This window comes from Ahaetulla prasina, chromosome 18 (genome assembly GCF_028640845.1).
Source record: "Ahaetulla prasina isolate Xishuangbanna chromosome 18, ASM2864084v1, whole genome shotgun sequence".
In the NCBI taxonomy this organism is placed as follows: Eukaryota; Metazoa; Chordata; class Lepidosauria; order Squamata; family Colubridae; genus Ahaetulla; species Ahaetulla prasina.
The window spans coordinates 7,069,301-7,092,451 of record NC_080556.1 but is presented as its reverse complement, the minus strand read 5'-3'; the positions used below and the strand labels follow the sequence as shown (position 1 = coordinate 7,092,451).

The following is a 23,151-nucleotide window of genomic DNA, read 5'->3' as shown; positions in this document are numbered from 1 at the left end:
AATCCAAACATTATGGCTTCTCTCCTCAAAAGGCTGCCCCAGGACATTTCAATCCACAAGAAATGAAGTTTTTTTTTTAACTTACTGTACAATAAAAAACAAAAATTCCGCAATATCTTCCACGTAAAACTCAGGCATCGCTGCAAAGACTTTCGGGACATCTGGGTTTAAAGGCAGTTTTATGCTGCAGATAGGACAAAAGAAATTATTTAAGGAAAAAGATTTGCTTAATAAACGACATAATAAACAACTTGATTCCAGGCTTACCGTATTTTTTGGAGTATAAGATGCACCTTTTCCCCCCCAAAAAAGAGGGTGAAAATCTGGGTGCGTCTTATACTCCGAATGTAGCCCCACCCAGCTTCTCAAACGGAGGTTTCAGAGACTGAAAAAAGCCCCAAACAGAGCTTCAGAGGCTTTTTTCTGAAGCTGTTTCAAAGGCAGAAAAAAGTTTTTTCTGAAACACAGTTTCAGAGGCAGAAAAAAAAAGCAAGGCACAGAGCTCACAACCAAGGAACCTGTTGCTAAAATTCACCCCTGGGAACAGCTGATTGGGGATATTCCGAGAGGCTGATCCACCTGCCAATCAGCTTTTTTTCTTATTTTCCTCCCCAAAATCCAAGGTGTGGTTTATACTCCGATGCGTCTTATACTCCGAAGAATACAGTAATTGCATTCCTAAATTTGAAGACTAACTGTGCTTTCAAGATGGCTCTCTGAAATTATTAGGATTACCTCTGGAGGAGCATTTCAGCGCAGAATTTAGATCTGAGCACAGAGGTGCACCATCAAATGTAATCCCTCTGACAACACAGACTTTAGTTCAGGGGTTCCCAACCCCCAGTTGGGGGACCACGGCATGGCAAAAACTGGCAAACAAGCAAAGCCCCATCCACGGGATGCAAGCAGCATGCAAAATCACGCCCTCGCCCCTCACCGGTCCACGGAAAAACCTCTCCCCACGGAACCGGTCCCTGGAGCCCAAAAGTTGGTTTTTTTGGGGGGGGGGCTGTCGTTTTAGCTAATTGGGCTTTTAGATCCCACAGCAGTCCAGTTGAGGAAGGGATGGGATGAAGACGGTAGACACGCAAACTCACTTAGGGTAGGCAGGATCAAGAATCCGTAGCAAGAGCTGGATCACCACGCTGTAAAAGTTGAGGCACCTCCGGAGGAAATTCTCGTCTAACAGGCCGGCGTCTGCGCAAGCTTTGCATCGCACCAATTTCTGGGCAGGGACACGGCGAGAGCCAAAATGAAGCAACGCAACCAGACAAGTCGTGAAAAGTAGCCTCATCGCCCCCCCCCCCACATTCCTCCTCCACGGGACGGTGCCACAAATGGCCAAGTTGTTAGCTGTTCTGACCTAGGCGTTCCCAAGAACATGAAGCAGACTCCTTATCCCGACAAAAAAACCCTTTTCATTCAGTTACTGTGAATTCTTCTCATTCCCATCCAGCAAAGTCTTTCAAGGGAGAATTTATAGTCACGGACCTTCTCTGGCTTGGAGAGCTGCCAGGCCGATATTGTCAAAACTTGGCAAGGAGACTTGGAGAGTCACAAACCAATTAAGAGAACTAATTGCCTCCTGCAAACTCCACTCCCCTGTTGCTCCTCTTTTATTCCCTCTGAGAGGGGCCATTCATCGTCCACCTGTGGCCTTACTCCCAAGTCGACCCTTGTTCTTTAGCTGTTCTCTTCGCCCGGCAACTCTGCGCATGCGCACACAGGGAACAGGCTCCAGCTGTTCATCTGCCTCACTGATGTCTGATTCCGAAGGCAGCTGATAACTGTCAGATGGCCCTGGCCCTCTCTCTGCCTCGGAAGTAGAGCCCTCAACAGAGCCTTCCCCAGACTCCAGGACTGGCCCATGTTCCTCCCCAATCTCCTCACTGTTCGAATCTGCTGCCAGCTCTGCTGGTTGCTGGTGGGCCACAACCGTTAGCCACGAACCTTGAGTTGGGTTTTGCATCGCTTCAACATCTCTCGATGCCTGGTAGCTAGGGGAGAATCCTTCCACTGACTTTCGTTATTCTTCAAATCCTCCACGGTCCTGCGGAAAAGCCAGAAAGTGTGAGTGGGGAGCAGAGGTGAGATTCACTTACTTTCCTTACCGGTTCGCAAATGCGAGCGCGCTTCGCTGGCACCTGCCTCCTCTGCGCATGCGCACGGCCTGCCGTGCATGCTCTCTGCTTGCGCATTACATACAGGCGGGTGGGCAGAGCCTCCCAAAGTCGCCACTACCAGTTCGCCCGAACCGGACAAAACCGGCTGAATCCCACCTCTGGTGGGGAAGATTTGAGCAATCAGTACAAACGCGTCAGCGCTCAAACCATCGCAAGAAGAAAACTTGTGTAAACCTGGCCAGGAAGAAATACAGGGAGTCCTCGACTTACAAACGTTCAAAGTTACAATGGCACTGAAAAAAGTGACTTAGGACCGTTTTTCACACTTATGACCGCTGCAACATCCCCATGATCACCTGATTTAACATTTGGATGCTTGACAACTGGTTCATATTTGTGAGGATTGCCGTGTCCTGAGATTGTGTGATCCCCTTTTGCGACCTTCTGATGGGGAAACCCGGATTCGTTTAACAACTGTGTTACTAATTTAGCAACTGCAATGAGTCACTTAACAAATGTGACAAGAAATGAACGAATTTCTCACTTAGCAACAAAAATTCTGGGCTCAATTGTGGACGTAAGTTTTGGATTTGGTTTTGGAGAATTCTGGGAGTTGAACCTTAAGGTTGCCATGGTTGGAGACCCCTGCGATAAAGAAACAAAGGTGGATACTTGATCCGGGACCAATTAAGAGTTAATATGTGGGATGACTGGGGATTGAAGCCATGGTACATTTTCTACGAGTGGCAGCAGCCTTAAGTCTAGTATGATTACAATGAGAGTTTGTTAACAGAGGCTTTTGGTATTTCAACCTGGTCTTTGTCTTATTCATAATTTTTACTATTTGTATACTTTTACTTAATATGTAAAAGGTACATATGAAGGTTGTGACAGATTTTATTTTCCTGGGCTCCAAGATCACAGCAGGTGGGGACTGCAGCCAAGAAATTAACAGACGCTTGCTCCTGGGGAGGAAAGCCATGGCAAAGTTAGACAGCATACTAAAAAGCAGAGACATCACCCTGCCAACAAAAGTGCGTCTAGTCAAGGCGATGGTTTTCCCAGTTGCAATGAATGGATGTGAAAGTTGGACCGTAAGGAAGGCTGAGGGCCAAAGAATGGAGGCCTTTGAACTCTGGTAATGGAGAAGACTCCTGAGAGTCCCTTGGACTGCAAGGCCATCCAACCGGTCAGTCCTAGAGGAGATCAATCCTGACTGCTCTTTAGAAGGACAGATCTATCTATTCTATTTTGCATTTTAGTGTGCCAAAAAAAGTTGGATATTAGTGTTTTTGTTTTCTTCCTTTCCACTTTTAAAATTTAAAAATGTGTATTTTAAAGGATAACCCCAATTTTTTTAAAAAAATAAGAAAAAAGCTGGTGCAGTTTTAATTGAAAGGCATTTGTGCGAACTTCGGATGGCCGAAGCATTTATTTATTTGCATTTATGTATGATCAGAGAGGGAACTGGAGGCTTCTGGGTTGTTGTTTTTTATTGGTGGTACATTGTTTTAATGGCTTTATTTTCGGCCAGCTGCTTAACTCACAAAATAACTGGCATGGAATGGAATGGAATGGAATGGAATGGAATGGAATGGAATGGAATGGAATGGAATGGAATGGAATAGAATAGAATAGAATAGAATAGAATAGAATTCTATTCTGTTCTGTTCTGTTCTGTTCTGTTCTGATATATGATATGATTCAATGGCTTATTTGTTCCCTATGACTATCATTGTGTTGTACCTTATGATTCTTGACGAATGTATCTTGTCTTTTTATGTACACCGAGAGCAAAAAGACAAATTCCTTGTGTGTCCAATCACACTTGGCCAATAAAGAATTCTATTCTATTCGATAAAGAAAGCAGGAAATCTGTATGACATAACAAATCCATTCTGCTTCTTTCTCCTTCTCAGGGATCTCTGAGGGCTCGCCCCCCCCCTTCTCTGCTGCTTATCCCTCCCCCCCCACCCCACCCCCCCGGGCTTCTGCTCTCACAATGCCATTCATGCAGGCATGCTCTGGCCAGGTTCTGCCAACTGATTACTCAACCCAGCTTCAACAATGAAGCTATTTGGCAAGTTCTAAGGAGGCTTTTTGATCCTGGCTTCCCGCACAGAGACTATACCCACAATGCATGACTTCACCGAGGAAAGACCGCCTTCGCTACCTCCCACAGCCATCTGGAGTCTCCAAGCCATGGCGTGCCAAGTTCATCTGGGCACACCATGTTCTCAGCACACACATCAACGCTGCCCAGAGCTCCGCAAATGCCAACCTCCCCGGGCTCGAGGCAAAAAAGAGGGGAAAAAAGGCTGGCACGCCATTACACCTCGCACGAAGCTCCCTTCCGCATACAAAGCGGACCGCTCTTCCTTTCCCCCCCCCCCCCGCTCTCTTCTCGCTACATAAATAACCCAGGTTTCCCTAGAAGAGCCTCTCTCCACCTCAGACGCTTTAAAAGGGGTGGACTTCAACTCCCAGAATTCCACCCACCAGCAAGGGGAATTCTGGGAGTTGGAATCCACTCCTCTTAAAGCGGCTGAGGCTGAGAAAGACTAGCTTAGAATATCTCCCTCAGCACCTCAACTTTATTTTTTGCAGAATAACAAGAATCGGAAGGGACCTTTGGAGGTCTTCGAGCCCAACCCCTTGCTCAAGCAGGAGACCCTTAGAATATAGCACTTGGGACAAATGGTTATCCAATCTCTTCTTAACAACTTAAAAACTTCCAGCATTGGAGCATTCACAACTTCTGGAGGCAAGTTGTTCCACTGATTAATTGTTCTAAGTGTCAGAAAGTTTCTCCTTAGTTCTAGATTGAATCTCTCCTTGGTCAGTTTCCATCCATTATTCCTTGTCTGGCCTTCAGGTGCTTTGGAAAATAGTTTGATCTCCTCCTCTTTGGGGCAGCCCCTCAAATATTGGAAGGCTGCTATCCTGTCTCCCCTGGTCCTTCTCTTTACTAGACTAGCCAGGCCCAGTTCCTGCAACCGTTCTGCCTGTTTTAGCCTCCAGTCCCCTAATCATCTTGGTTGCTCAGAATAGAATAGAATAGAATAGAATAGAATAGAATAGAATAGAATAGAATAGAATAGAGGAGTTGGAAGGGACCTTGGAGGTCTTCTAGACCAACCCCCTGCTTAGGCAGGAAACCCTACACCATTTCAGACAAATGGCTATCCAACATCTTCTTAAAAACTTCCAGTGTTGGAGCATTTACAACTTCTGCAAGCAAGTTGTTCCACGGATTAATTGTTCTAAATTTCTCCTTAGTTCTAAAGTTGCTTCTCTCCTTGCTAAGTTTCCACCCATTGCTTCTTGTCCTGCCTTCAGGTGCTTTGGAGAATAGATGGGAAACACAACACACAAACACACACACACACACACACACACACACACACTCTTCCTTGTGGCAGCCGCTTAGATACGGGAACATACTGCTATCATTTTCTTGCCAAAGCCTTGCTACAAACTCCCCAAAATGACTAACGATGCATTTTATTTTATTTTTTTTAAAAAATTGGTAACCTGTTTAGCTCCCGGATGGCTCTGAGTCGACGGATGTATCGACGGCAACTCGGTAAGATGGAGAGGTGGTGAGCGTGGAGGGTCAGGAAGAAACATTCCGTTGGGAATTTTGGCTCAGAGAAGAGAGACTGATCCCTGGCTGCGGAAAGAAAAACAACAGACCGTCAATGAAAAAGGTAGAAAAATCCCAATGAAATGCAACGCACGTCTGCCAGAAGATTTAAGCAGGGATCTTATCCGTCGTACAAACCAAATTTTATTTTATTCATTTATTCAATCCTTCATTCATCCATCCATCTCCTAATGTATGACTATAGTATGACTATAACTTGTTGCTGGCAATCCTTATGATTTATATTGATATATTGACCATCAATTGTGTTGTAAATGTTGTACCTTGATGAAGGTATCTTTTCTTTTATGTACACTGAGAGCTTATGCACCAAGACAAATTCCTTGTGTGTCCAATCACACTTGGCCAATAAAAAAATTCTATTCTATTCTATTCTACTCTATTCTATTCTATTCCTTTTCATTCTTTCCCTATTCTATTCTATTCTATTCTATTCTATTCTATTCTATTCTATTCTATTCTATTCTATTCTATTCTAACCATCCATCTCCTTTCAGATCAGTTTCCTTCAGGATGCAAAAACAAAGGACAAAAAATGATAGGTGCAAAAAAATAATAATTCATGGACACTATAACAGGTAGTCCTTGACTTACAACCCACAACCAGTCCCCAAATTTCCGCTGCTAGGAGAGACAGTTATTAAGTGAATTTTGCCCCCATTTTACGACCTTTCTCGATGCAGTTATTAAGTGAATCACTGCAGTCGTTAAAGTTAGTAACACGGTTGTTAAGTGAATCCGGCTTCCCCCCATTGACTTTGCTTGTCAGGAAGGTCGCAAAAGGAGATCACATGACCCCGGGATGCCACAACCGTCATAAAGACGAGTCAGTTGCTAAGTGTCCGAATTTTGATCACGTGACCTTGGGGATGCTGCAATGGCTGTAAGTGTGAAAAACAGTCGTAAGTCATTTTTTTTCAATGCCGTTGTCAACTTTAAAAGGTCACTAAATGAACTGTTGTAACTCTGGTGCTGGAGAAGACTTCCTGTGAGTCCCTTGGACTGCAAGGTTAACAAACAAGTCAGTCCTAGAGGAGATCAACCCTGACTGCTCTTTAGAAGGCCAGATCCTGAAGAGGAAACTCAAATCCTTTGGCCACCTGATGAGAAGGAAGGACTCCCTGGAGAAGAGCCGAATGCTGGGAACGATGGAGGGCAAAAGAAGAAGAAGGGGATGGCAGAGAAGGAGGTGGCTGGATGGAGTCACTGAAGCAGTCGACGTGAGCTTAAATAAATGCCAGAGGATGGAAGAGGACAGGAAGGCCTGGAGGAACGTGGTCCATGGGGTCGCGATGGGTCGGACACGACTTCGCAACTAACAACAAAGTATAGATCTATTTCAAGCTATTTAAGCGTAGTCTGCACTGGCTTCCTGTGGTCTTTCGGGTGCGCTTCAAGATTCTGGTTACCACCTTTAAAGCGCTCCATGACTTGGGACCCGGGTACTTACGGGCCTCCCACCGACCCGTACGCTCTCACAGAGAAGGTCTTCTCAGGGTGCCGTCCGCCAAACAGTGTCGGCTGGCGGCCCCCAGGAGTCGGGCCTTCTCTGTTGGAGCATCGACGCTCTGGAATGAACTTCCCCCTGGCCTACGTCAAGTGCCTGATCTTCGGACCTTCCGTCGTGAGCTAAAAACATATTTATTCAAGCGGGACTGGCATAATGTTTTAATACTTTTAATCTTAAATTGGGTTTTTATTGGGTTTTTTTAAATCTTTTATAATTTTAAATTTAAACTTTTAATTATCAGCCTTTTGCAATTTGCTAGGTTTTAATTGTTGGTTTTAATTGTATGTGTTTTATTGTTGGCTGTACACCGCCCTGAGTCCTTCGGGAGAAGGGCGGTATAAAAATTTAATTAATAAATAAATAAATAAATAAACTTAGCTCTCATTACACTTATTCAAGCGACCAAGGTTGAGAAATACTGACTTTAGACGGTTTCTATTCAACTCTCCACATCCCATAAAAAAAACCTAAAAAACAACGAAGCAGAAAAAAAACAAAAAAAAACACCACAAATCAAATTAGCAAAAGAGACCCGGTGCCAGATTCCAGGAAAGGTCTCGATCCAAAACCACCAAGACCGACATCAGCGCGTGTATCCGAGCGAAAGCGGAAGTTGCTCACTCACACAGCTCAACCATCCAGCTGCTGACATCCTCCAAGGTGGCTTTGACGCGCGTTTCGTCCGCGGGCACCACGATTCGACACCGAGGGTGGAAGATGTAGGACGGATCGACCGTCTCGAGTTTGATTTTTGTGCTCAGCTGCTGCAGCACCCACAGGAAGTTCAGCATGAAGCCATCCGTAGACACCAGCCGATCGTCCGCCTGCGGGCCCCGACAAAGAGGAGCCAAAATAAGGAGCCGGGTTGAGTTGACTCCCAAGGCCTCCTGGGTATTTAGGTGGGTATCAATAAGGGAGAATACTTGTAGCTCAGAGTTGAAGTGACAGGTCCGTAGTGCTCTCTGAGCTTGGTTGTTTTTCTGCAGATGTTTCATGACTGAACTAGTGTCAACTCGCAAAGCACCCCTAGCCTGCTCTCGTGTTGCCATAGGCCGGGGGGGGTTGGGAAACCGGCGAAACAGGAAGGCAGCCAAAGACAGATGCATGTTCCATGCTTCTCTCTCTCAAGGCTGTATCCCAGGGTTACCCACAGCAACTGGAGGGGAGTGATCTCTACAACCCCATTGGCGAATGCGATTGATGACACACCCTGGGGGAGGACGGGGGGGGGGGAAGCAGGGTCATAATTGGGGTGTAAATTATGTAGGGTCAGAGCTGGTTTCATTTGGGAACGTGGGGGCATGAAGCTCCTAATAAATAACTGGATTTCTTTTGAAGCTCGGCTTGAGGCTCATGATTTAATTAGGGGATCCCTGACAGCCGGTGCTAGAAGAGAATGGGGGTTTTGGGAAGGAGGAGGAGGAGGAGGCAGCCAACTGTGGGGTCCTTGGTGCTCTCTGAGCTTGGTTGTTTTCTTGAAGACATTTCGTGACCCAACTAGGTAACATCATCAATGCTAGAAGTTGGTGGGGTTTAGAGGAGGAGGAGGCCACGAATTGTTGGGTCCTTGGTGCTCTTTGAGCTTAGTTGTTTTCTTGCAGACATGTTATTACCCAACTAGGTAACATCATCAGTGCTACTCATATCAGAAGCTAGTCAGGTGGATATCAGAAGCCCAACTAAAGGATTTGGTATCGAAAAATCAGACAGGTATCATCACAACTCTGAAGTATCCTCCACACTGTCTTCATTATAAATGGCTATAAATCGGGGTTGCTTAGATGGAGTTTTTCCTCTACCCTTTTGGGTTGGCTACTTTTGGGAAAATCCAGAAGGGGCCAAAAAAAAAAAAAGCCGTGTATGACATCAGGAGGAGTTTGGAATGGCAAACTCACCTGCATTTGTGCCTTTTTAACATTGGCGTTGACCACGGCTGCCATATAGCTGAGAGCAGCTTCCCGCGTCTCTCCGTTGAGCAGAATACTGTGCAGGATCTTGAATAACTCTTGCTAAAAAGTTTGACAAAGCGGGGAGGGGGTGGAAAAAAGAAGACAGAAAGGAATTGAGGGTGCGGCTTAGCTCATTTTTAAGGCAGGCATTACCTATCCTAAGATTCACCAGCCTGAAGCCACAAGGATTCCCTTAGGGCCTCTGGTGGCTCAGCAGACTAAGTCTGTCTGTTATTAACAGCAGCTGCTTGCAATTACTGCAGGTTCAAGCCCCACCAGGCCCAAGGTTGACTCAGCCTTCCATCCTTTATAAGGTAGGTAAAATGAGGACCCAGATTGTTGGGGGCAATAAATTGACTTTGTATATAATATGCAAATGGATGAAGACTATTGCTTGACATAGTGTAAGCCGCCCTGAGTCTTCGGAGAAGGGCGGGATATAAATGCAAATAAAATTAAAAAAATTTTTTAAAAAATGCAGGGGTAGTCAACCTTTGACTTACCACCCACTTTTGTATCTCTGTTAGTAGTAAAATTTTCTAATCGCCCACCGGTCCCACAGTAATGCGCCGTGTATCATCGTCTGCGCATGCCTCTCGTGCATCATGGATTGGGTTTGGGGAGGGGTGCCGGCTACCAGCTCTGCTTGTCTGTTACAGCTGGGTAGTATGGGGGGAGATGCGCGAGCTATTCTGGGGCGAGGCTCTTTTGTTTGCGGTCGCACTATAGCGCCATTTAGTTTCACTTACGTAATGTGAAGTAAACTTATGCACGGTCAATACAAATAGTATCTTTTCAGAAATTTAAATTGTCACGGGGAATTTTATGAAAACCTAATGAAAATGTTTTTAAATAATGCTATGAAATTTTTTTTAAAAGTCAATTAAATTAAAAAAAAAAGGAAAGTCGTATACATCTTAAACCAGCGGTTCTCAACCTGTGGGTTGCGACCCCGTTGGGGGTCAAATGACGATTTGCCAGGGGTCGCCTAAGACCATCGGAAATATGGGAAGTATACTTGCGAGTCGAAGAATCGCGCTCCAATGGTTGACTCCACAAGCCAGCTGCAGGCTCTTCAAATCGCTAGCCGAATTCGGCTTCAGGCGCGATGAATTAAAAAAGAGAGAAATCTTTGCCCTGATGTCTCCCTCTCAAGCCAGCTGCAATCACTCCCAATCGCTAGCCTAATCTGGCTTCAGGCGCGATAAACTTAATAGGGGAAGAGTCTCCGCTTTAATGCCTCCGTCCTCAAGGCAATCGCAAGCAGTTCAGATCGCTAGCCAACACGGCTTCAGGCGCGATCAATTGAAAACGAAAATAATTTTACGGTTGGGGTCGCCACATCGTGGGGAATTGTATTAAAGGGGTCGCAGCACTATAAAGGTTGAGAACCACTGTCTTAAACGAAGCAGCACTCTCTCACAAAACAGATAAATGCAGAGGGGGGGGAGGAATTCTTCCATTCTATTGCCTGACATAGTGTAAGCCGCCCTGAGTCTTCGGAGAAGGGCGGGATATAAATGCAAATAAAATAAAAATAAAATAAAATAAATTTTAATTCAGGGCTATAAATTTCAGTAAGCAATTGACCTCCCTTCCCCCCAAAAACCAAAGTGAAAACCTGAAGTTTCTCCTTCAGCACACCTACCCTGGCAGATTCCAGGTAATGTTGCAATGACTGGCTAACGACCCGCGTGTTTTCCAAAGTAATGGTAGGCCCAGAGAAATATTTTTCGACAACTCTAGGCTGCAAAAGGCAAAACAACACAAACGTCAATTGCGAGCGGCGGTGTTACGCTGCCTGCGCACAAAACTTCACAAAGGGCTCCATTTTGTGCTTGCTTCTCTGGCCTCAGCTATAACCTGCTCTCTCTTTAAACTCCCCCCCCCCAAGACTTTCTCAAGACAGAAGAAAAGTAACTGGTGCATTTTGTTTTTCCACCCTTCTTCTGATGCTCTTTCCCAGACTCAATTTCACGACACACCATCTATGCGCACCTCCCTCTAGCTCAGGTTTGTCCAAGCTTGGCCCCTTTAAAGACCTGTGGACTTCAACTCCCAGAATACCCCAGCCAGCCACACCCCTGAGTTAGAGGGGAGGCACGCATAGATGCTGGCTGGGGAATTATGGGAGCTGAAGTCCACAGGTCTTCAAAGTGGCCAAGCTTGGCGAGCCCAGTGGCAGCTCAGAATGCCTGTTTGCTCAGCAGAAGATGCCAGAAGGCGCCCCAGAAGCTGGCGAGAAGGACCCTTCAACTGGTCAGTCTCCTTTACTCAGGGCAGTTGTTTGATCTGATGAGCCACTCTTTCGAGACAGGCCTTTTACTTCCTGTCTGAGCCCGCTGCTTGACGCTTAGAATAGAATAGCACAGTTGGAAGGGACCTTGGAGGTCTTCTAGTCCAACCCTCTGCTTAAGCCAGGAAACCCTGTACCTATGATGGCGAACCGGTGACACATGTAGCCATATCAGTGGGCACACGACCTCAGCTCTGGCACGCATGTGCGCGCTGGCCAGCTGATTTTCGGGTCTTCTGGGCCCACCGGAAGTAGGGGAACAGACTGTTTCCTGCCTCTGGAGGCCATGGTGGGGTGGGGGGGAAGGCCCATTTTTCCTTCTCACCTGGCTCCAGAGCCTCTCTAGGAATTTGGGGGGCGGGGGGCGAAAACAGCCTTCCCCACCCCCCTGGAGATTCTCCAGAGGCCAAAAACAGACCGTTTGCCAACTTCCGGTCCCAAACGGGCCATTTTCAGCCTCCGGAGGACCTCCGGCAGGAGGCAAGGGGGGGGGACGTTTTCACCTTCCCCCCCCCGCCACCCCTCGACTCCTAGAAAAGCTCTGGAGCCAGGTGAGAGAGAAAGCAGGCCTTTCTGCGTGCCAGGAGTAGAGGGGAGGGGAGTGGGGGAGTTGCACGCATAGGGGCGGGGTGCGTAGAATTATGGGTGTGGGCACACGTGCGACCCCATCCCACCCCGGCACATTGATGGCAAAACCGTTAGCCATCACTGCCCTACACCACTTCAGACAAATCTCTTCTTTAAAACTTCCAGGGTTGGAGGCCTTCACAACTTCTGGAGGCAAGTTGTTCCACTGATTAATTGTTCTAACTGTCAGAGAATTTCTCCTTAGCTCTAAATTGCTTCTCTCCTTGATCAGTTTCCACCCCTTGCTTCTTGTCCTGCCTTCAGGTGCTTTGGAGAATAGTTTGACTCCCTCTTCTTTGGGGCAGCCCCTGAGATATCGGAAGACCGCTATCATGTCTCCCCTGGTCCTTCTTTTCATTAAACTAGACATGCCCAGTTCCTGCATCCGATCATCGTTATATTTTAGCCTCCAGTCCCCTAATCATCTTGGTTGCTCTTCTCTGCACTTACGTCATCCTCAGCGAAGACGGAGAGGCCGAAGAATACCCCAAGGTAAGAGAGTCTCTGGAGCTCTCGGCCCATCCCGGGGCTTAGAGATTTTGGCAACCACAAAGGCAAAGAGACCACCTGGAGAGAGAGCAGAGAGATCCCACCCACCCACCCAAAAAAGTGAGCGGGATAAAGGCTGGATGGTCAAATCATTCTGCCTCGGGCTTTCCCCGTCCCGTTGGCAGAATCCCGCAAGGATTCATCAGTTTCCCCACTTACCAAACTGCAGACAGGATGCGATTTCCCAAACTTGATCTCGCAGAGTTCCCCTAAAGCCTGGGAAGGAAGAGAACGGGAACCCGGGATTCAGACCTTCCTTTCTGGATTTCAAATCTTTTACTGTCAGTGCACAACATGCTATATTTTTCAGAGTATAAGGTGCACTTCCCCCCTCCCCCAAAAAAAGCCAGCAAATGCAGTCCATTAAAAGTCTTCCTTCTTTTTATGCTCCATTTGAACCAATAAGATTTGGGAGTTTTCTTTGGCAGAGGAATATTTCGTTCCGCAAGCCCTCCGCGTCGGGTCATCTAAAGCCCGTAGAGAGGCCACAAATGCTAAGCATCCAGCTTACACAGTACGAAGCAGGTTCTTCCGATACTCACCATAAGGGGGTATTTAAAGTTGTCGCTATCAAAGGAGCATTCTTTAGAAGCAAGAGCCAGCCCTTGTAAAATAGGTATAAAGATCTGTTTGGAAGAAGGCAGACAAAAAGAATTAGGGGGGTTTCTTTGCTTCCGTTTAATAATAATAATAATAATAATAATAATAATAATGATGATGATGATGATGATGATGATGTTGATGTTTTAATTTGTATAACCGCCCTTCTCCCGAAGGACTCAGGGCGGTGAACAGGCAAATAAAATACAAACAGAAACATACACCATAATTAAAACAACCCTTAAAAAACTGATTCAAATTAGCCAGAAAATTTAAAATAACCTTACACCCCATAAAAATTACAGAATTTAAAACCCACAATTAAAATTTAAAATTTAAAATTTAAAATCAAGCCAGTCCAGCCAAACGGAATAAATAAGTTTTTAAGTTCGCGGCGAAAGGTCCCGAGGTCAGGTAGTTGTCGAAGCCTGGGGGGAAGCTCGTTCCACAGGGTAGGAGCCCCCACAGAGAAGGCCCTCCTTTTGGAGAAAAGATGTCAGTCCTAAGGGTGAACCGACTAAGGGCAGCCTTAGGGGCTCAAAAAATCTTCAGCTGTAGAAGATCTTTAGTTTAACGGGCTAAAAATGTACAGGGATAGTTGAAGACTCCTCCAACATGTTGTTTTCGCTCAGGGTATGGAGTTCAAGAACTAGGCTAGCCTCTTTTCTTTTCTTTTTCTTTACCTGTTTGAAGACTTCTTCATCTTGGTGAGTCGTCCTCACCAATTCCTGGATGAAACCGAAGGGGAGATTCCTACAGAGCATATACGGGACTAACAACGACTGCTGTTGGTTGGACCTGGGTGCGAGAGACAAAAGGCTTCGTAAAGTCCCCCCCACCCCCCACCCCCGCGTGGCCGAGATAACTCTGAAGCCCCAAGGTCCGTGAAAGCTGTTTTTCGGCTTGCCTCGGAGGGCAGATACCCGAGAGGTTGAAAGGGGAGATCAAGCAAGGATCGCTTAGTGGCCTCCGGTCCCCACTGACCTCAGCTGCGTTAGGGATCCTTGGAGCACCAAAGCCGCGTGAGAAATGCACTGGGATCGGATGTTGCTCAGAAGCTGGCTCACCACCGGCTGGCTGCACATCTAGGAGAGGCAGAAACAGGGCGAGGCAGCCCATCTTTCACCCTTTAGAGCAGTGTTTTTCCACCTTGGCAACTTTCAGACAGGCGGACTACAACTCCCAGGAGAGGGGGAGAGAGGGAGAGGGGAGGGAGGCGGAGAAGTAGACGGAGAGGGAAGGGGGAGAGAGGGAGGAAAAGGGAAGGGGAAGGGGAGGGGGGAGAGAGAGGGAGACGGGAGGGGAAGGAAGGGGAGGAGAGGGGACAGGGAGAGGGAGGGAGAGAAAGGGGAGGGGAGAGAGGGGAGAGAGGAAGTAGGGAAGGAAGGGGTAAAGGAAGAGAGGAGAAGGAGGAAGGGGTAAAGGAAGAGAGGAGAAGGGAGGAAGGAATAACAGGAGAGGAATAAAGGGAGAAAGAAAGAAGGAGGAAGGGATAAAGGAAGAGAGGAGAAGGAAGGAAGGGATAACAGGAGAGGAATAAAGGGAGAAAGTAAGAAGGGGAGGGAAGGGAAGGGATAAAGGGAGAGAGGAAGTAGGGGAGGGAAGGGGTAAAGGAAGAGAGGGGAAGGGAGGAAGGATAAGGAGAGAGGAATAAAGGGAGAAAGGAAGAAGGGGAGGGATAAAGGAAGAGAGGAGAAGGGAGGAAGGGATAACAGGAGAGAGGAATAAAGGGAGAAAGTAAGAAGGGAGGAAGGAAGGGATAAAGGGAGAGTAAGTAGGGAGGAAGGGGTAAAGGAAGAGAGGAGAAGGGAGGAAGGGATAAGGGAGAGGAATAAAGGGAGAAAGGAAGTAGGGAGGGAGGGATAAAGGGAGAGGAAGTAGGGAGGAAGGGATAAAGGAAGAGAGGGAGAAGGGAGGAAGGGATAACAGGAGAGAGGAATAAAGGAGAAAGTAAGAAGGGAGGGAAGGAAGGGATAAAGGAAGAGAGGAGAAGGGAAGGAAGGGATAACAGGAGAGGAATAAAGGGAGAAAGTAAGAAGGGGTGGGAAGGGAAGGGATAAAGAGAGAGAGGAAGTAGGGAAGGGAAGGGGTAAAGGAAGAGAGGGGGAAGGGGAGGGAAGGGATAAGGGGAGAGAGGAATAAAGGGAGAAAGGAAGAAGGGGAGGGAAGGGATAAAGGAAGAGAGGGAGAAGGGGAGGAAGGGATAACAGGAGAGAGGAATAAAGGGAGAAAGTAAGAAGGGGAGGGAAGGGAAGGGATAAAGGGAGAGAGTAAGTAGGGGAGGGAAGGGGTAAAGGAAGAGAGGGAGAAGGGGAGGGAAGGGATAAGGGAGAGAGGAATAAAGGGAGAAAGGAAGTAGGGAGGGAGGGATAAAGGGAGAGAGGAAGTAGGGAGGGAAGGGATAAAGGAAGAGAGGGAGAAGGAGGAAGGATAACAGGAGAGAGGAATAAAGGAGAAAGTAAGAAGGGGAGGAAGGGAAGGGATAAAGGAAGAGAGGAGAAGGGAAGGAAGGGATAACAGGAGAGGAATAAGGAGAAAGTAAGAAGGGAGGGAAGGGAAGGGATAAAGGGAGAGAGGAAGTAGGGAGGGAAGGGAAGGAAGAGAGGGGAAGGGAGGGAAGGATAAGGGGAGAGAGGAATAAAGGGAGAAAGGAAGTAGGGGAGGGAAGGGAAAAAGGAAGAGAGGGAGAAGGGGAGGAAGGGATAACAGGAGAGAGGAATAAAGGGAGAAAGTAAGAAGGGGAGGGAAGGGAAGGGATAAAGGGAGAGAGTAAGTAGGGGAGGGAAGGGGTAAAGGAAGAGAGGGAGAAGGGGAGGGAAGGGATAAGGGGAGAGAGGAATAAAGGGAGAAAGGAAGTAGGGGAGGGAGGGATAAAGGGAGAGAGGAAGTAGGGAGGAAGGGATAAAGGAAGAGAGGAGAAGGAGGAAGGGATAACAGGAGAGAGGAATAAAGGAGAAAGTAAGAAGGAGGAAGGGAAGGGGTAAAGGAAGAGAGGGAGAAGGAGGAAGGGATAAGGGAGAGAGGAATAAAGGGAGAGAGGAAGTAGGGAGGAAGGGATAAAGGAAGAGAGGGAGAAGGGAGGAAGGGATAACAGGAGAGGAATAAAGGGAGAGGGAGAAGGGAGGGAAGGGATAAGGGAGAGAGGAATAAAGGGAGAAAGTAAGAAGGGAGGGAAGGGATAAAGGGAGAGAGGAAGTAGGGAGGAAGGGATAAGGAAGAGAGGGAGAAGGGAGGAAGGGATAACAGGAGAGAGGAATAAAGGGAGAAAGTAAGAAGGGAGGGAAGGAAGGGATAAAGGAGAGAGGAAGTAGGGAGGGAGGGGTAAAGGAAGAGAGGAGAAGGGGAGGGAAGGGATAAAGGGAGAGAGGAAGTAGGGGAAGGGAAGGGATAAAAGGAGAGAGGAATAAAGGGAGAGAGGAAGAAGGGGAGGGAAGGGTAAAGGGAGAGAGGAAGAGAGAGGGAGAGACAGAGAGAGAGGGAAAGGGAAAGGGAGAAGGGGTAGTGTCTCAATCTCAGGATCATTAAGATGTATGCACTTCAACTCCCAGAATTCTGGGAGTTGAAGTCCAGACATCCTAAAAGTTGCTAAAATTGAAAAACACCGGCACAAAAAATGGCGAGTTACGTATAAAGTCCAGATTTCACTTAACACACACACACATACACACTGTTTTTAATGAAAGGAAATGAACCTAAAAAATAAATCAATTGGGGCCGGGGGGTGGGGGTGGGCTGGGGTGGGGGGCTGCAAGGAAACGACAAGACAAAAAAAACGAGGGCGAAAAAGAGAGGGTACCTTTGGCGCTTTCCTTTCCTCAATCCCCACTCGGTCGAAGCACTCAATGAGGTAGTTTAGCATCTCCGTCTCCTTGCACGTCTCAATGGCGAAGTGGTCGCTGCACGAGTCGGAAATGCTGGCCCCCCCGGAGCCTCCGCCACTAGGCAAACAAAACAGGGCAAGATGCACCACTGAGCCCAAAGGCTAGAGAGGCCTCCAGAAGCCAGCAAGAAGAAAGGAAGGGGAAGGGGAAGGGGAAGGGGAAGGAAGGAAGGAAGGAAGGAAGGAAGGAAGGAAGGAAGGAAGGAAGGAAGGGCGGGCCATGGAGGGGTCGGGGGCGCTGGGCGGAAACACGGCCTAGGGCAAGGCCCATCCCTGGATTGCACACGGGCCCCCGTGAATTCCCATGAACTTAGCCAGTCCCATCTTGGCTGTTACAGCCGGTTCTCCTTAACCAACAGATCTATCGGATGACCCATCGTCACTCAATAGACATCCTGGCGTTCAGTAGACCCATCCACACAGACCCATATGGTCCAGTGGTAAATTGTAAAATTTGTTACTACCGGTTCTGTGGGCGTGGCTTGGGGGGAGGTAATGTGACCGGGTGGGCATGGCCAACTCTTTTTTTTTTTTAACTTTTAAAAGCATTTTTTTCTACAATCTCTTCAGCCGAAGAGGTTGTAAAAAAAAATGCTTTTAAAAGGCTCCTCTGACGATCCCAGCTGAGTTGCCTGATCGTCAGAGGCTTTTTTCTTTTCTTTTAAAAGCTTTTTTTTTTTTTGGCCTTTAAAAGAAGAAAAAACAACAACCTCAGATGATCAAGCAACTCAGCTGGGATCGTCAGAGCCTTTTAAAAGCATTTTTTTTAAAAAAAAACTCTTCGGCCAAATCATCATTTTTTTTTACTTTTAAAAGCATTTTTTTTTTGCCTTTAAAAGAAAAAAAAACCGCTGACGATCAGGCAACTCAGCTGGGATTGTCAGAGCCTTTTAAAAGCATTTTTTTAAAAAACCTCTTCGGCCGAATCATCATTTTTTACTTTTAAAAGCATTTTTTCGGCCGAAGAAAAAATGCTTTTAAAAGTACAAAAAAGAAAACGCCTCTGATGATTGTGCGGCTCAGCTGGACATGGGGAGGGGAGACAGCGGGGTGGGGTGGGGGGGAAACAGGGATTTTTGCTACCGGTTCTCCGAACCACCTGCCGCCATCACTACCGGATCGAGTGATCCGGTCCCAACCGGGAGCATTTCACCCCTGATATGGTCCCTGGGGAGCGGTGGGGAGCACCTTGGTCTGAGAAAACAGCTTGCTCTTAAGGAGTCCTTACACCTGCCTCAATGTCTGAGCGATTCTCCCCTCCACTGAATGAACTCTCTTCTCGTAACAGGAGAGGGATTGTGGGAATTGATAACCCTGACGCTTGGCATAACCAAGTGTCGCATTAAATGGGTTGCCAGCCCAGCAGCCTCAACCCAAAATCATCTTTTCTGCAGGGACCGAACCGTCCCCCCCAAATCAGAAAGAGTCTGCGTGGCGACGACCCCAGAGGGGCCTCGAATTTGGCTGAAGGCCACCGGACCCTGTCAAGTTCGCATCCTCCCCCCCCCCACGCAAGGTTTCAGTCTCCTTGTCTACCCCCAACTCTGGGGTCCACGTAGCGTTCGTTGCAACCTGAGCACATCCTTGCAATGGACTCATTTTGGGAAAGAAGTTGGTTGAGGGGGGGGACACGACGGCTGAGAATGCGATGTCCCACAGTGCGGATGGAGTTTGTGTTTGCCCCAAGTCAAAAATAACAAGCCCGCAAGATTGTGTTTGACAAGTGGTTCCTGCGGTCAAAGGATTCTTGGCATGGGAACTGGCGCCTCTATTTCTTCGCAAGATGCCGTTGTTTGGCTTTTTAAAGACACGCAAACACAGAGGCACCATGTTTGCACGTACCGTATGTTGGATTTTTATTTTTTATTTTTTAGACAGCCCAATTAGACACGTTTGTTTATTATGAGCTGATGGGCTTTTTTTCAAGCATAACAAAGCAGTTATTATTCCCATCAAATTTATTTGCTCTCCATCTCGCAGTTGAAGGTGACTCATAGCGTTTTACAGAGGGTCCTCGTGATTCACAAGTTACCGTATCACGCTAGCCGTGAAGAACAGAAAGAAGTGCTGTATTTACCCGTCCTTTGCTTAAGTGAGTTTGCTCAATTATAACAAACCATAAACTAACAATGTGGGCCAGACTTATACGACAAAACCCTAGTTTGTCTGCAAGTGGCTGTTATTGTATACAACCAGTCTCAGTCGTTTTCATGCGTAGGGTACTCTGCTCAACAGTCCACAACCTTAGTTGTGAACCCAGATTACCCTTAACATTTTCAGCCAGTATGGTTGTCGGCGTTAGCCTCTCAACCATAAACTATGGTTTACTAAGCCCAACAGCTGAGATTAAGGCTTGGAGGGTTGGATAAATTAAATTTACACAAACACATCTAGTTTTCATTGAATTGTGCGCCGGCTGAGGCCACCCCTAAAGCATCAGGGAAGTTGTGGACGATATCCACTGGAGGATTTCAATCCTCTTTATGGCCCTATTCACATGTAGCAGAAAAGCCAAAACCTGAAAAGAAACCATGGCCTCTTAAACTGCTCTGGCAAAAACTTCGCTTGCGGGTGGAAATGGCCATCCCGATTGCGTTCTATTTCCCGTTTAATTTAACCAAAACAAAAAATGATTTGGCCGGACGCTCCTTTAACAAGCCGGAGACACAAAGGCCAATATTTTTTCTTTTGGGGGGAAAAATCATCATGTACGACGACTGACCATCGGGGCGTGCGCAAGGCATCGAATTTTGTGCAAAGCAGCCAGTTTTACAAAGCTCGTTTCAAAAGTACTGACTCACAAAGCGACCTTGGGATAATTTGGCACTAAAGAAGAGCCTAGGGAGGAGGAGGAGGAGGGGGGGGGAAAAAAAGAAGATTTCAGGGTAAATGTTTTTATGAAGTGGGAGGGATTTGAAATGAAAGGCTGACCAGGGGAGGGAAGGGTGGGGGGGAGGGAAGGTTCTTGAGGACAGAAGAGGCAAACAAGTCACACACACTTTTCTAGAGTACCTGGACCCAAATGGCACACAAGAAAAATCCTCCTCCTCTTCCTCATTTTCTTCCTCAGAACTGTCTCCAGAGACATCAGAAATGGCAAGGAAGAGGGAGAAAGGGCTGTCGTACAGACTAATATAACGAAAGCAGATGCGGATGAATGAATAAAAGAAGAACGGAGGGAAGAGACCCACCCACGGACACACACACACAAGCTGTTGGGTTTTCTACCAAGACCCATCTTCCACTGCAAGCATGCAACGAGTTAAGTTGGGAAATCAGCCGCAATGGGGTTAGGAGTTAAAGGCGTGTCCCGGCAAACCTCGGAGGCAAACGCGAGCGATTCAAGAGAAGCCATCAAGCAAGCTGCCTTCTGGGGAAGATTACCGATGGCGGCGCCCAAGGAATTTAAGAAAAGGCCCAATTCCTGAATAAATGCTTGTTGATCTTAACAGCAATGGCTCTTAAGACGCAGACGTCTTCGGCAGGTCTGTCTCCCCCACCCCCAACTGCCTGACATCAGAAGGGAACTTGATTGAATAGGACAGAATAACAGAGTTGGAAGGGGACCTTGGAGGTCTTCTAGACCAACCCCCTGCTTAGGCAGGAAACCCTACACCACTTCAGACAAATAGTTGTCCAATCTCTTCTTAAAAACTTCCAGTGTTGGGAGCATTCACAACTTCTGGAGGCAAGTTGTTCCACGGATTAATTATTCTCACTGTCAGGAAATTCCTCCTTAGTTCTAAGTTGCTTCTCTCCTTGATGAGTTTCCACCCATTGCTTCTTGTCCTGCCTTCAGGTGCTTTGGAGAATAGCTTGACTCCCTCTTCTTTGGGGCAGCCCCTGAGATATTGGAAGACCGCTATCATGTCTCCCCTAGTCCTTCTTTTCATTCAACTAGACATATCCAGTTCCTGCAACCGTTCTTCATCTGTTTTAGCCTCCCGTAATCCTCTTGGTGGCTCTTCTTGGTTGATTGCCAGAGGTGTAAGAGTTTTGAGGGAGATACGTAACGTTGTCCTATCACTAGCTGGAGGGTGAGGATGCCAATTTTTGTAAGTTTCATCAAGGCTGAGGGTCAATTTTTCGCCAAATTTTTCAGCGATTGCTATCCTCTACTATGGAAAAATCCACCAGCCAAACTGTTTCCTCACCCTGGGACTCAAGGAAGACCTCTTTAGAATCACTCGAGAATCTCCAGGAAGCTACAGGAATTCTCTCTCCCAGCGCAGTTGAATGACTTCTCGTTCGGCCGAAGAATAACTACGCTACATCCTTTGCCAGTTCAACCTCGGCCCCTGGAAGGTTTGTGGACTTCATCTCCCAGAATTCAACAGGCCGCATGACTGGCTGAGGAATTCTGGGAGGTGAAGTCCACAGTCTTCAAGTGGCCAAGACTGGACACCATTGGCTTCCAAAATCTGTCTGTTCTCCTGCTCTGTCCCAAATACGGCACATTGTTTGGCTAAGCCAGAACCTCCCTTGGCCTTTCGTTCGACGAGATGGGAAAAGCGGGGCCATCCCAACCGCCCTGAAGACCGTGATCGATACTCAAAGAGGCATATTGTACTTTTATCGATTTATCAACTCTTCCTTCCTCTTCGTATTTGCCAACCTGCAAACGGAAACAGGGTTGTTGTTGTTTTTCCCCCTTCCTGACCGCACGAAGCATCTCGAGATCTCTTGGGCTGAAAAGCAGAATGAAACTTCTTTCTCTAGGTTAAGTGAAAACAAATATTCCCTCCCTTCCGCTGCCCTGCCTTGGAAAAAGCCGCGAATCTTGCCGAAAACACACACACACACACAAACGGGTTTAAAGTCAGGATTAGCACAGCTCAAAAGCCATTAAGGGAAGCAAAACCACAAAGCTCGATTTAAAAGCAGACGGATTAGCCGAAATCTAAAGACGCTCTTCCAAAATCTAGCTGATCACTGCAACCCAGCAGGGCACACACACACACACACAAAAGAAAACCCTACACAAATTCACCCAGCTACAGATATACCTAGAGGGCATCCTGCCTGGGGAAGAGGTACGGCTGCTGCCCAATGTGGAGAACAGAGGCAGGGCGGTGGCTACGGGTCTACCCCTGGACGAAGAGACCTGTGCAGCTGGTGGGCTTATGCCCGGAGGAGTCGAAGAGGCTGAAAGACCGGAGGTTCCTGCTGAGGCTGCGGCAGGAGGAGCGGCCAAGGTCCAGGGGTGTGCCACTGTGTACGGACGGTACCGTGGGGACGAGGGCTGGACACTGAGCGGCCCTGCTGGCAGGAGGTGGGGGCTGACAGACAGGGAAGACGCGGGGAGGGGAGCCACGGGGTTGGGGGAAGAAGGGAGAAAGGAGCCAGCCAATGGAGGGCGGCTTGCGATGTTGAAAATGGGAATGGGGCTGCTTCCATAGAGACTGCGGTCCACGAGAAGTGGGGAGCAGAAGGAAAAGAAGAGGAACACAAGAATTCAACAACGGGGGAGACCACAAAAATGGAGACGACGATGCAGGAGAGAAAGAGAGAGAGCGAGAGAGAGAGAAAGAAAGAAAGAAAGCAGCCACTCGGTTGAAATTCTTTCACCAGGGAGGGGCGCCTCCTAAAACCCTTCCAGGATCAAACTGCCCCATATCACACACACCCCAAAAATCCAGATTCTCATTTTATCGACCTCGAAAGGATGGAAGGCTGAGTCAACTTTGAGCCTGGTGAGATTCGAACTGCTGGCAGTGGGCAGAGTTAGTCTGCAATACTGCACTCTAACCACTGCACCACAACAGCGTCTGTCTGCCTGTGTCTGTGTGTCTATCAATCAATCATCTATATCTATCTATCTATCTATCTATCTATCTATCTATCTATCTATCTATCCATCCATCCATCCATCCATCTCTCTCTCTCTTCATATCTATCTATATCTACTATATCTATCCATATCTATCTATATCTATCCATCCATATCTTT

At 47.4% G+C, this 23,151-nt stretch overlaps 1 protein-coding gene across 2 annotated transcripts in view; it reads right to left on the bottom strand.

Moving 5' to 3' along the window:
- The window catches only part of UBE4B (ubiquitination factor E4B), a 56,327-nt gene that overhangs the window by 11,604 nt on the left and 21,572 nt on the right, over positions 1–23,151 (bottom strand). Inside the window, exons 7-21 of one of the 2 annotated variants that reach the window (XM_058161131.1) lie at positions 22,208–22,603; positions 20,214–20,330; positions 17,118–17,259; positions 14,306–14,406; positions 14,005–14,119; positions 13,264–13,347; positions 12,881–12,937; positions 12,623–12,739; positions 10,898–10,996; positions 9,196–9,309; positions 7,926–8,124; positions 5,658–5,796; positions 1,951–2,050; positions 1,098–1,225; positions 86–184 (exon numbers count right to left, since the gene is read on the bottom strand). In XM_058161131.1, the coding sequence (XP_058017114.1) occupies positions 86–184; positions 1,098–1,225; positions 1,951–2,050; positions 5,658–5,796; positions 7,926–8,124; positions 9,196–9,309; positions 10,898–10,996; positions 12,623–12,739; positions 12,881–12,937; positions 13,264–13,347; positions 14,005–14,119; positions 14,306–14,406; positions 17,118–17,259; positions 20,214–20,330; positions 22,208–22,603 (2,007 nt within the window). The remainder of the gene's footprint in view (positions 1–85; positions 185–1,097; positions 1,226–1,950; positions 2,051–5,657; positions 5,797–7,925; positions 8,125–9,195; positions 9,310–10,897; positions 10,997–12,622; positions 12,740–12,880; positions 12,938–13,263; positions 13,348–14,004; positions 14,120–14,305; positions 14,407–17,117; positions 17,260–20,213; positions 20,331–22,207; positions 22,604–23,151) is intronic. The other variant, XM_058161133.1, reaches the window with a different exon arrangement.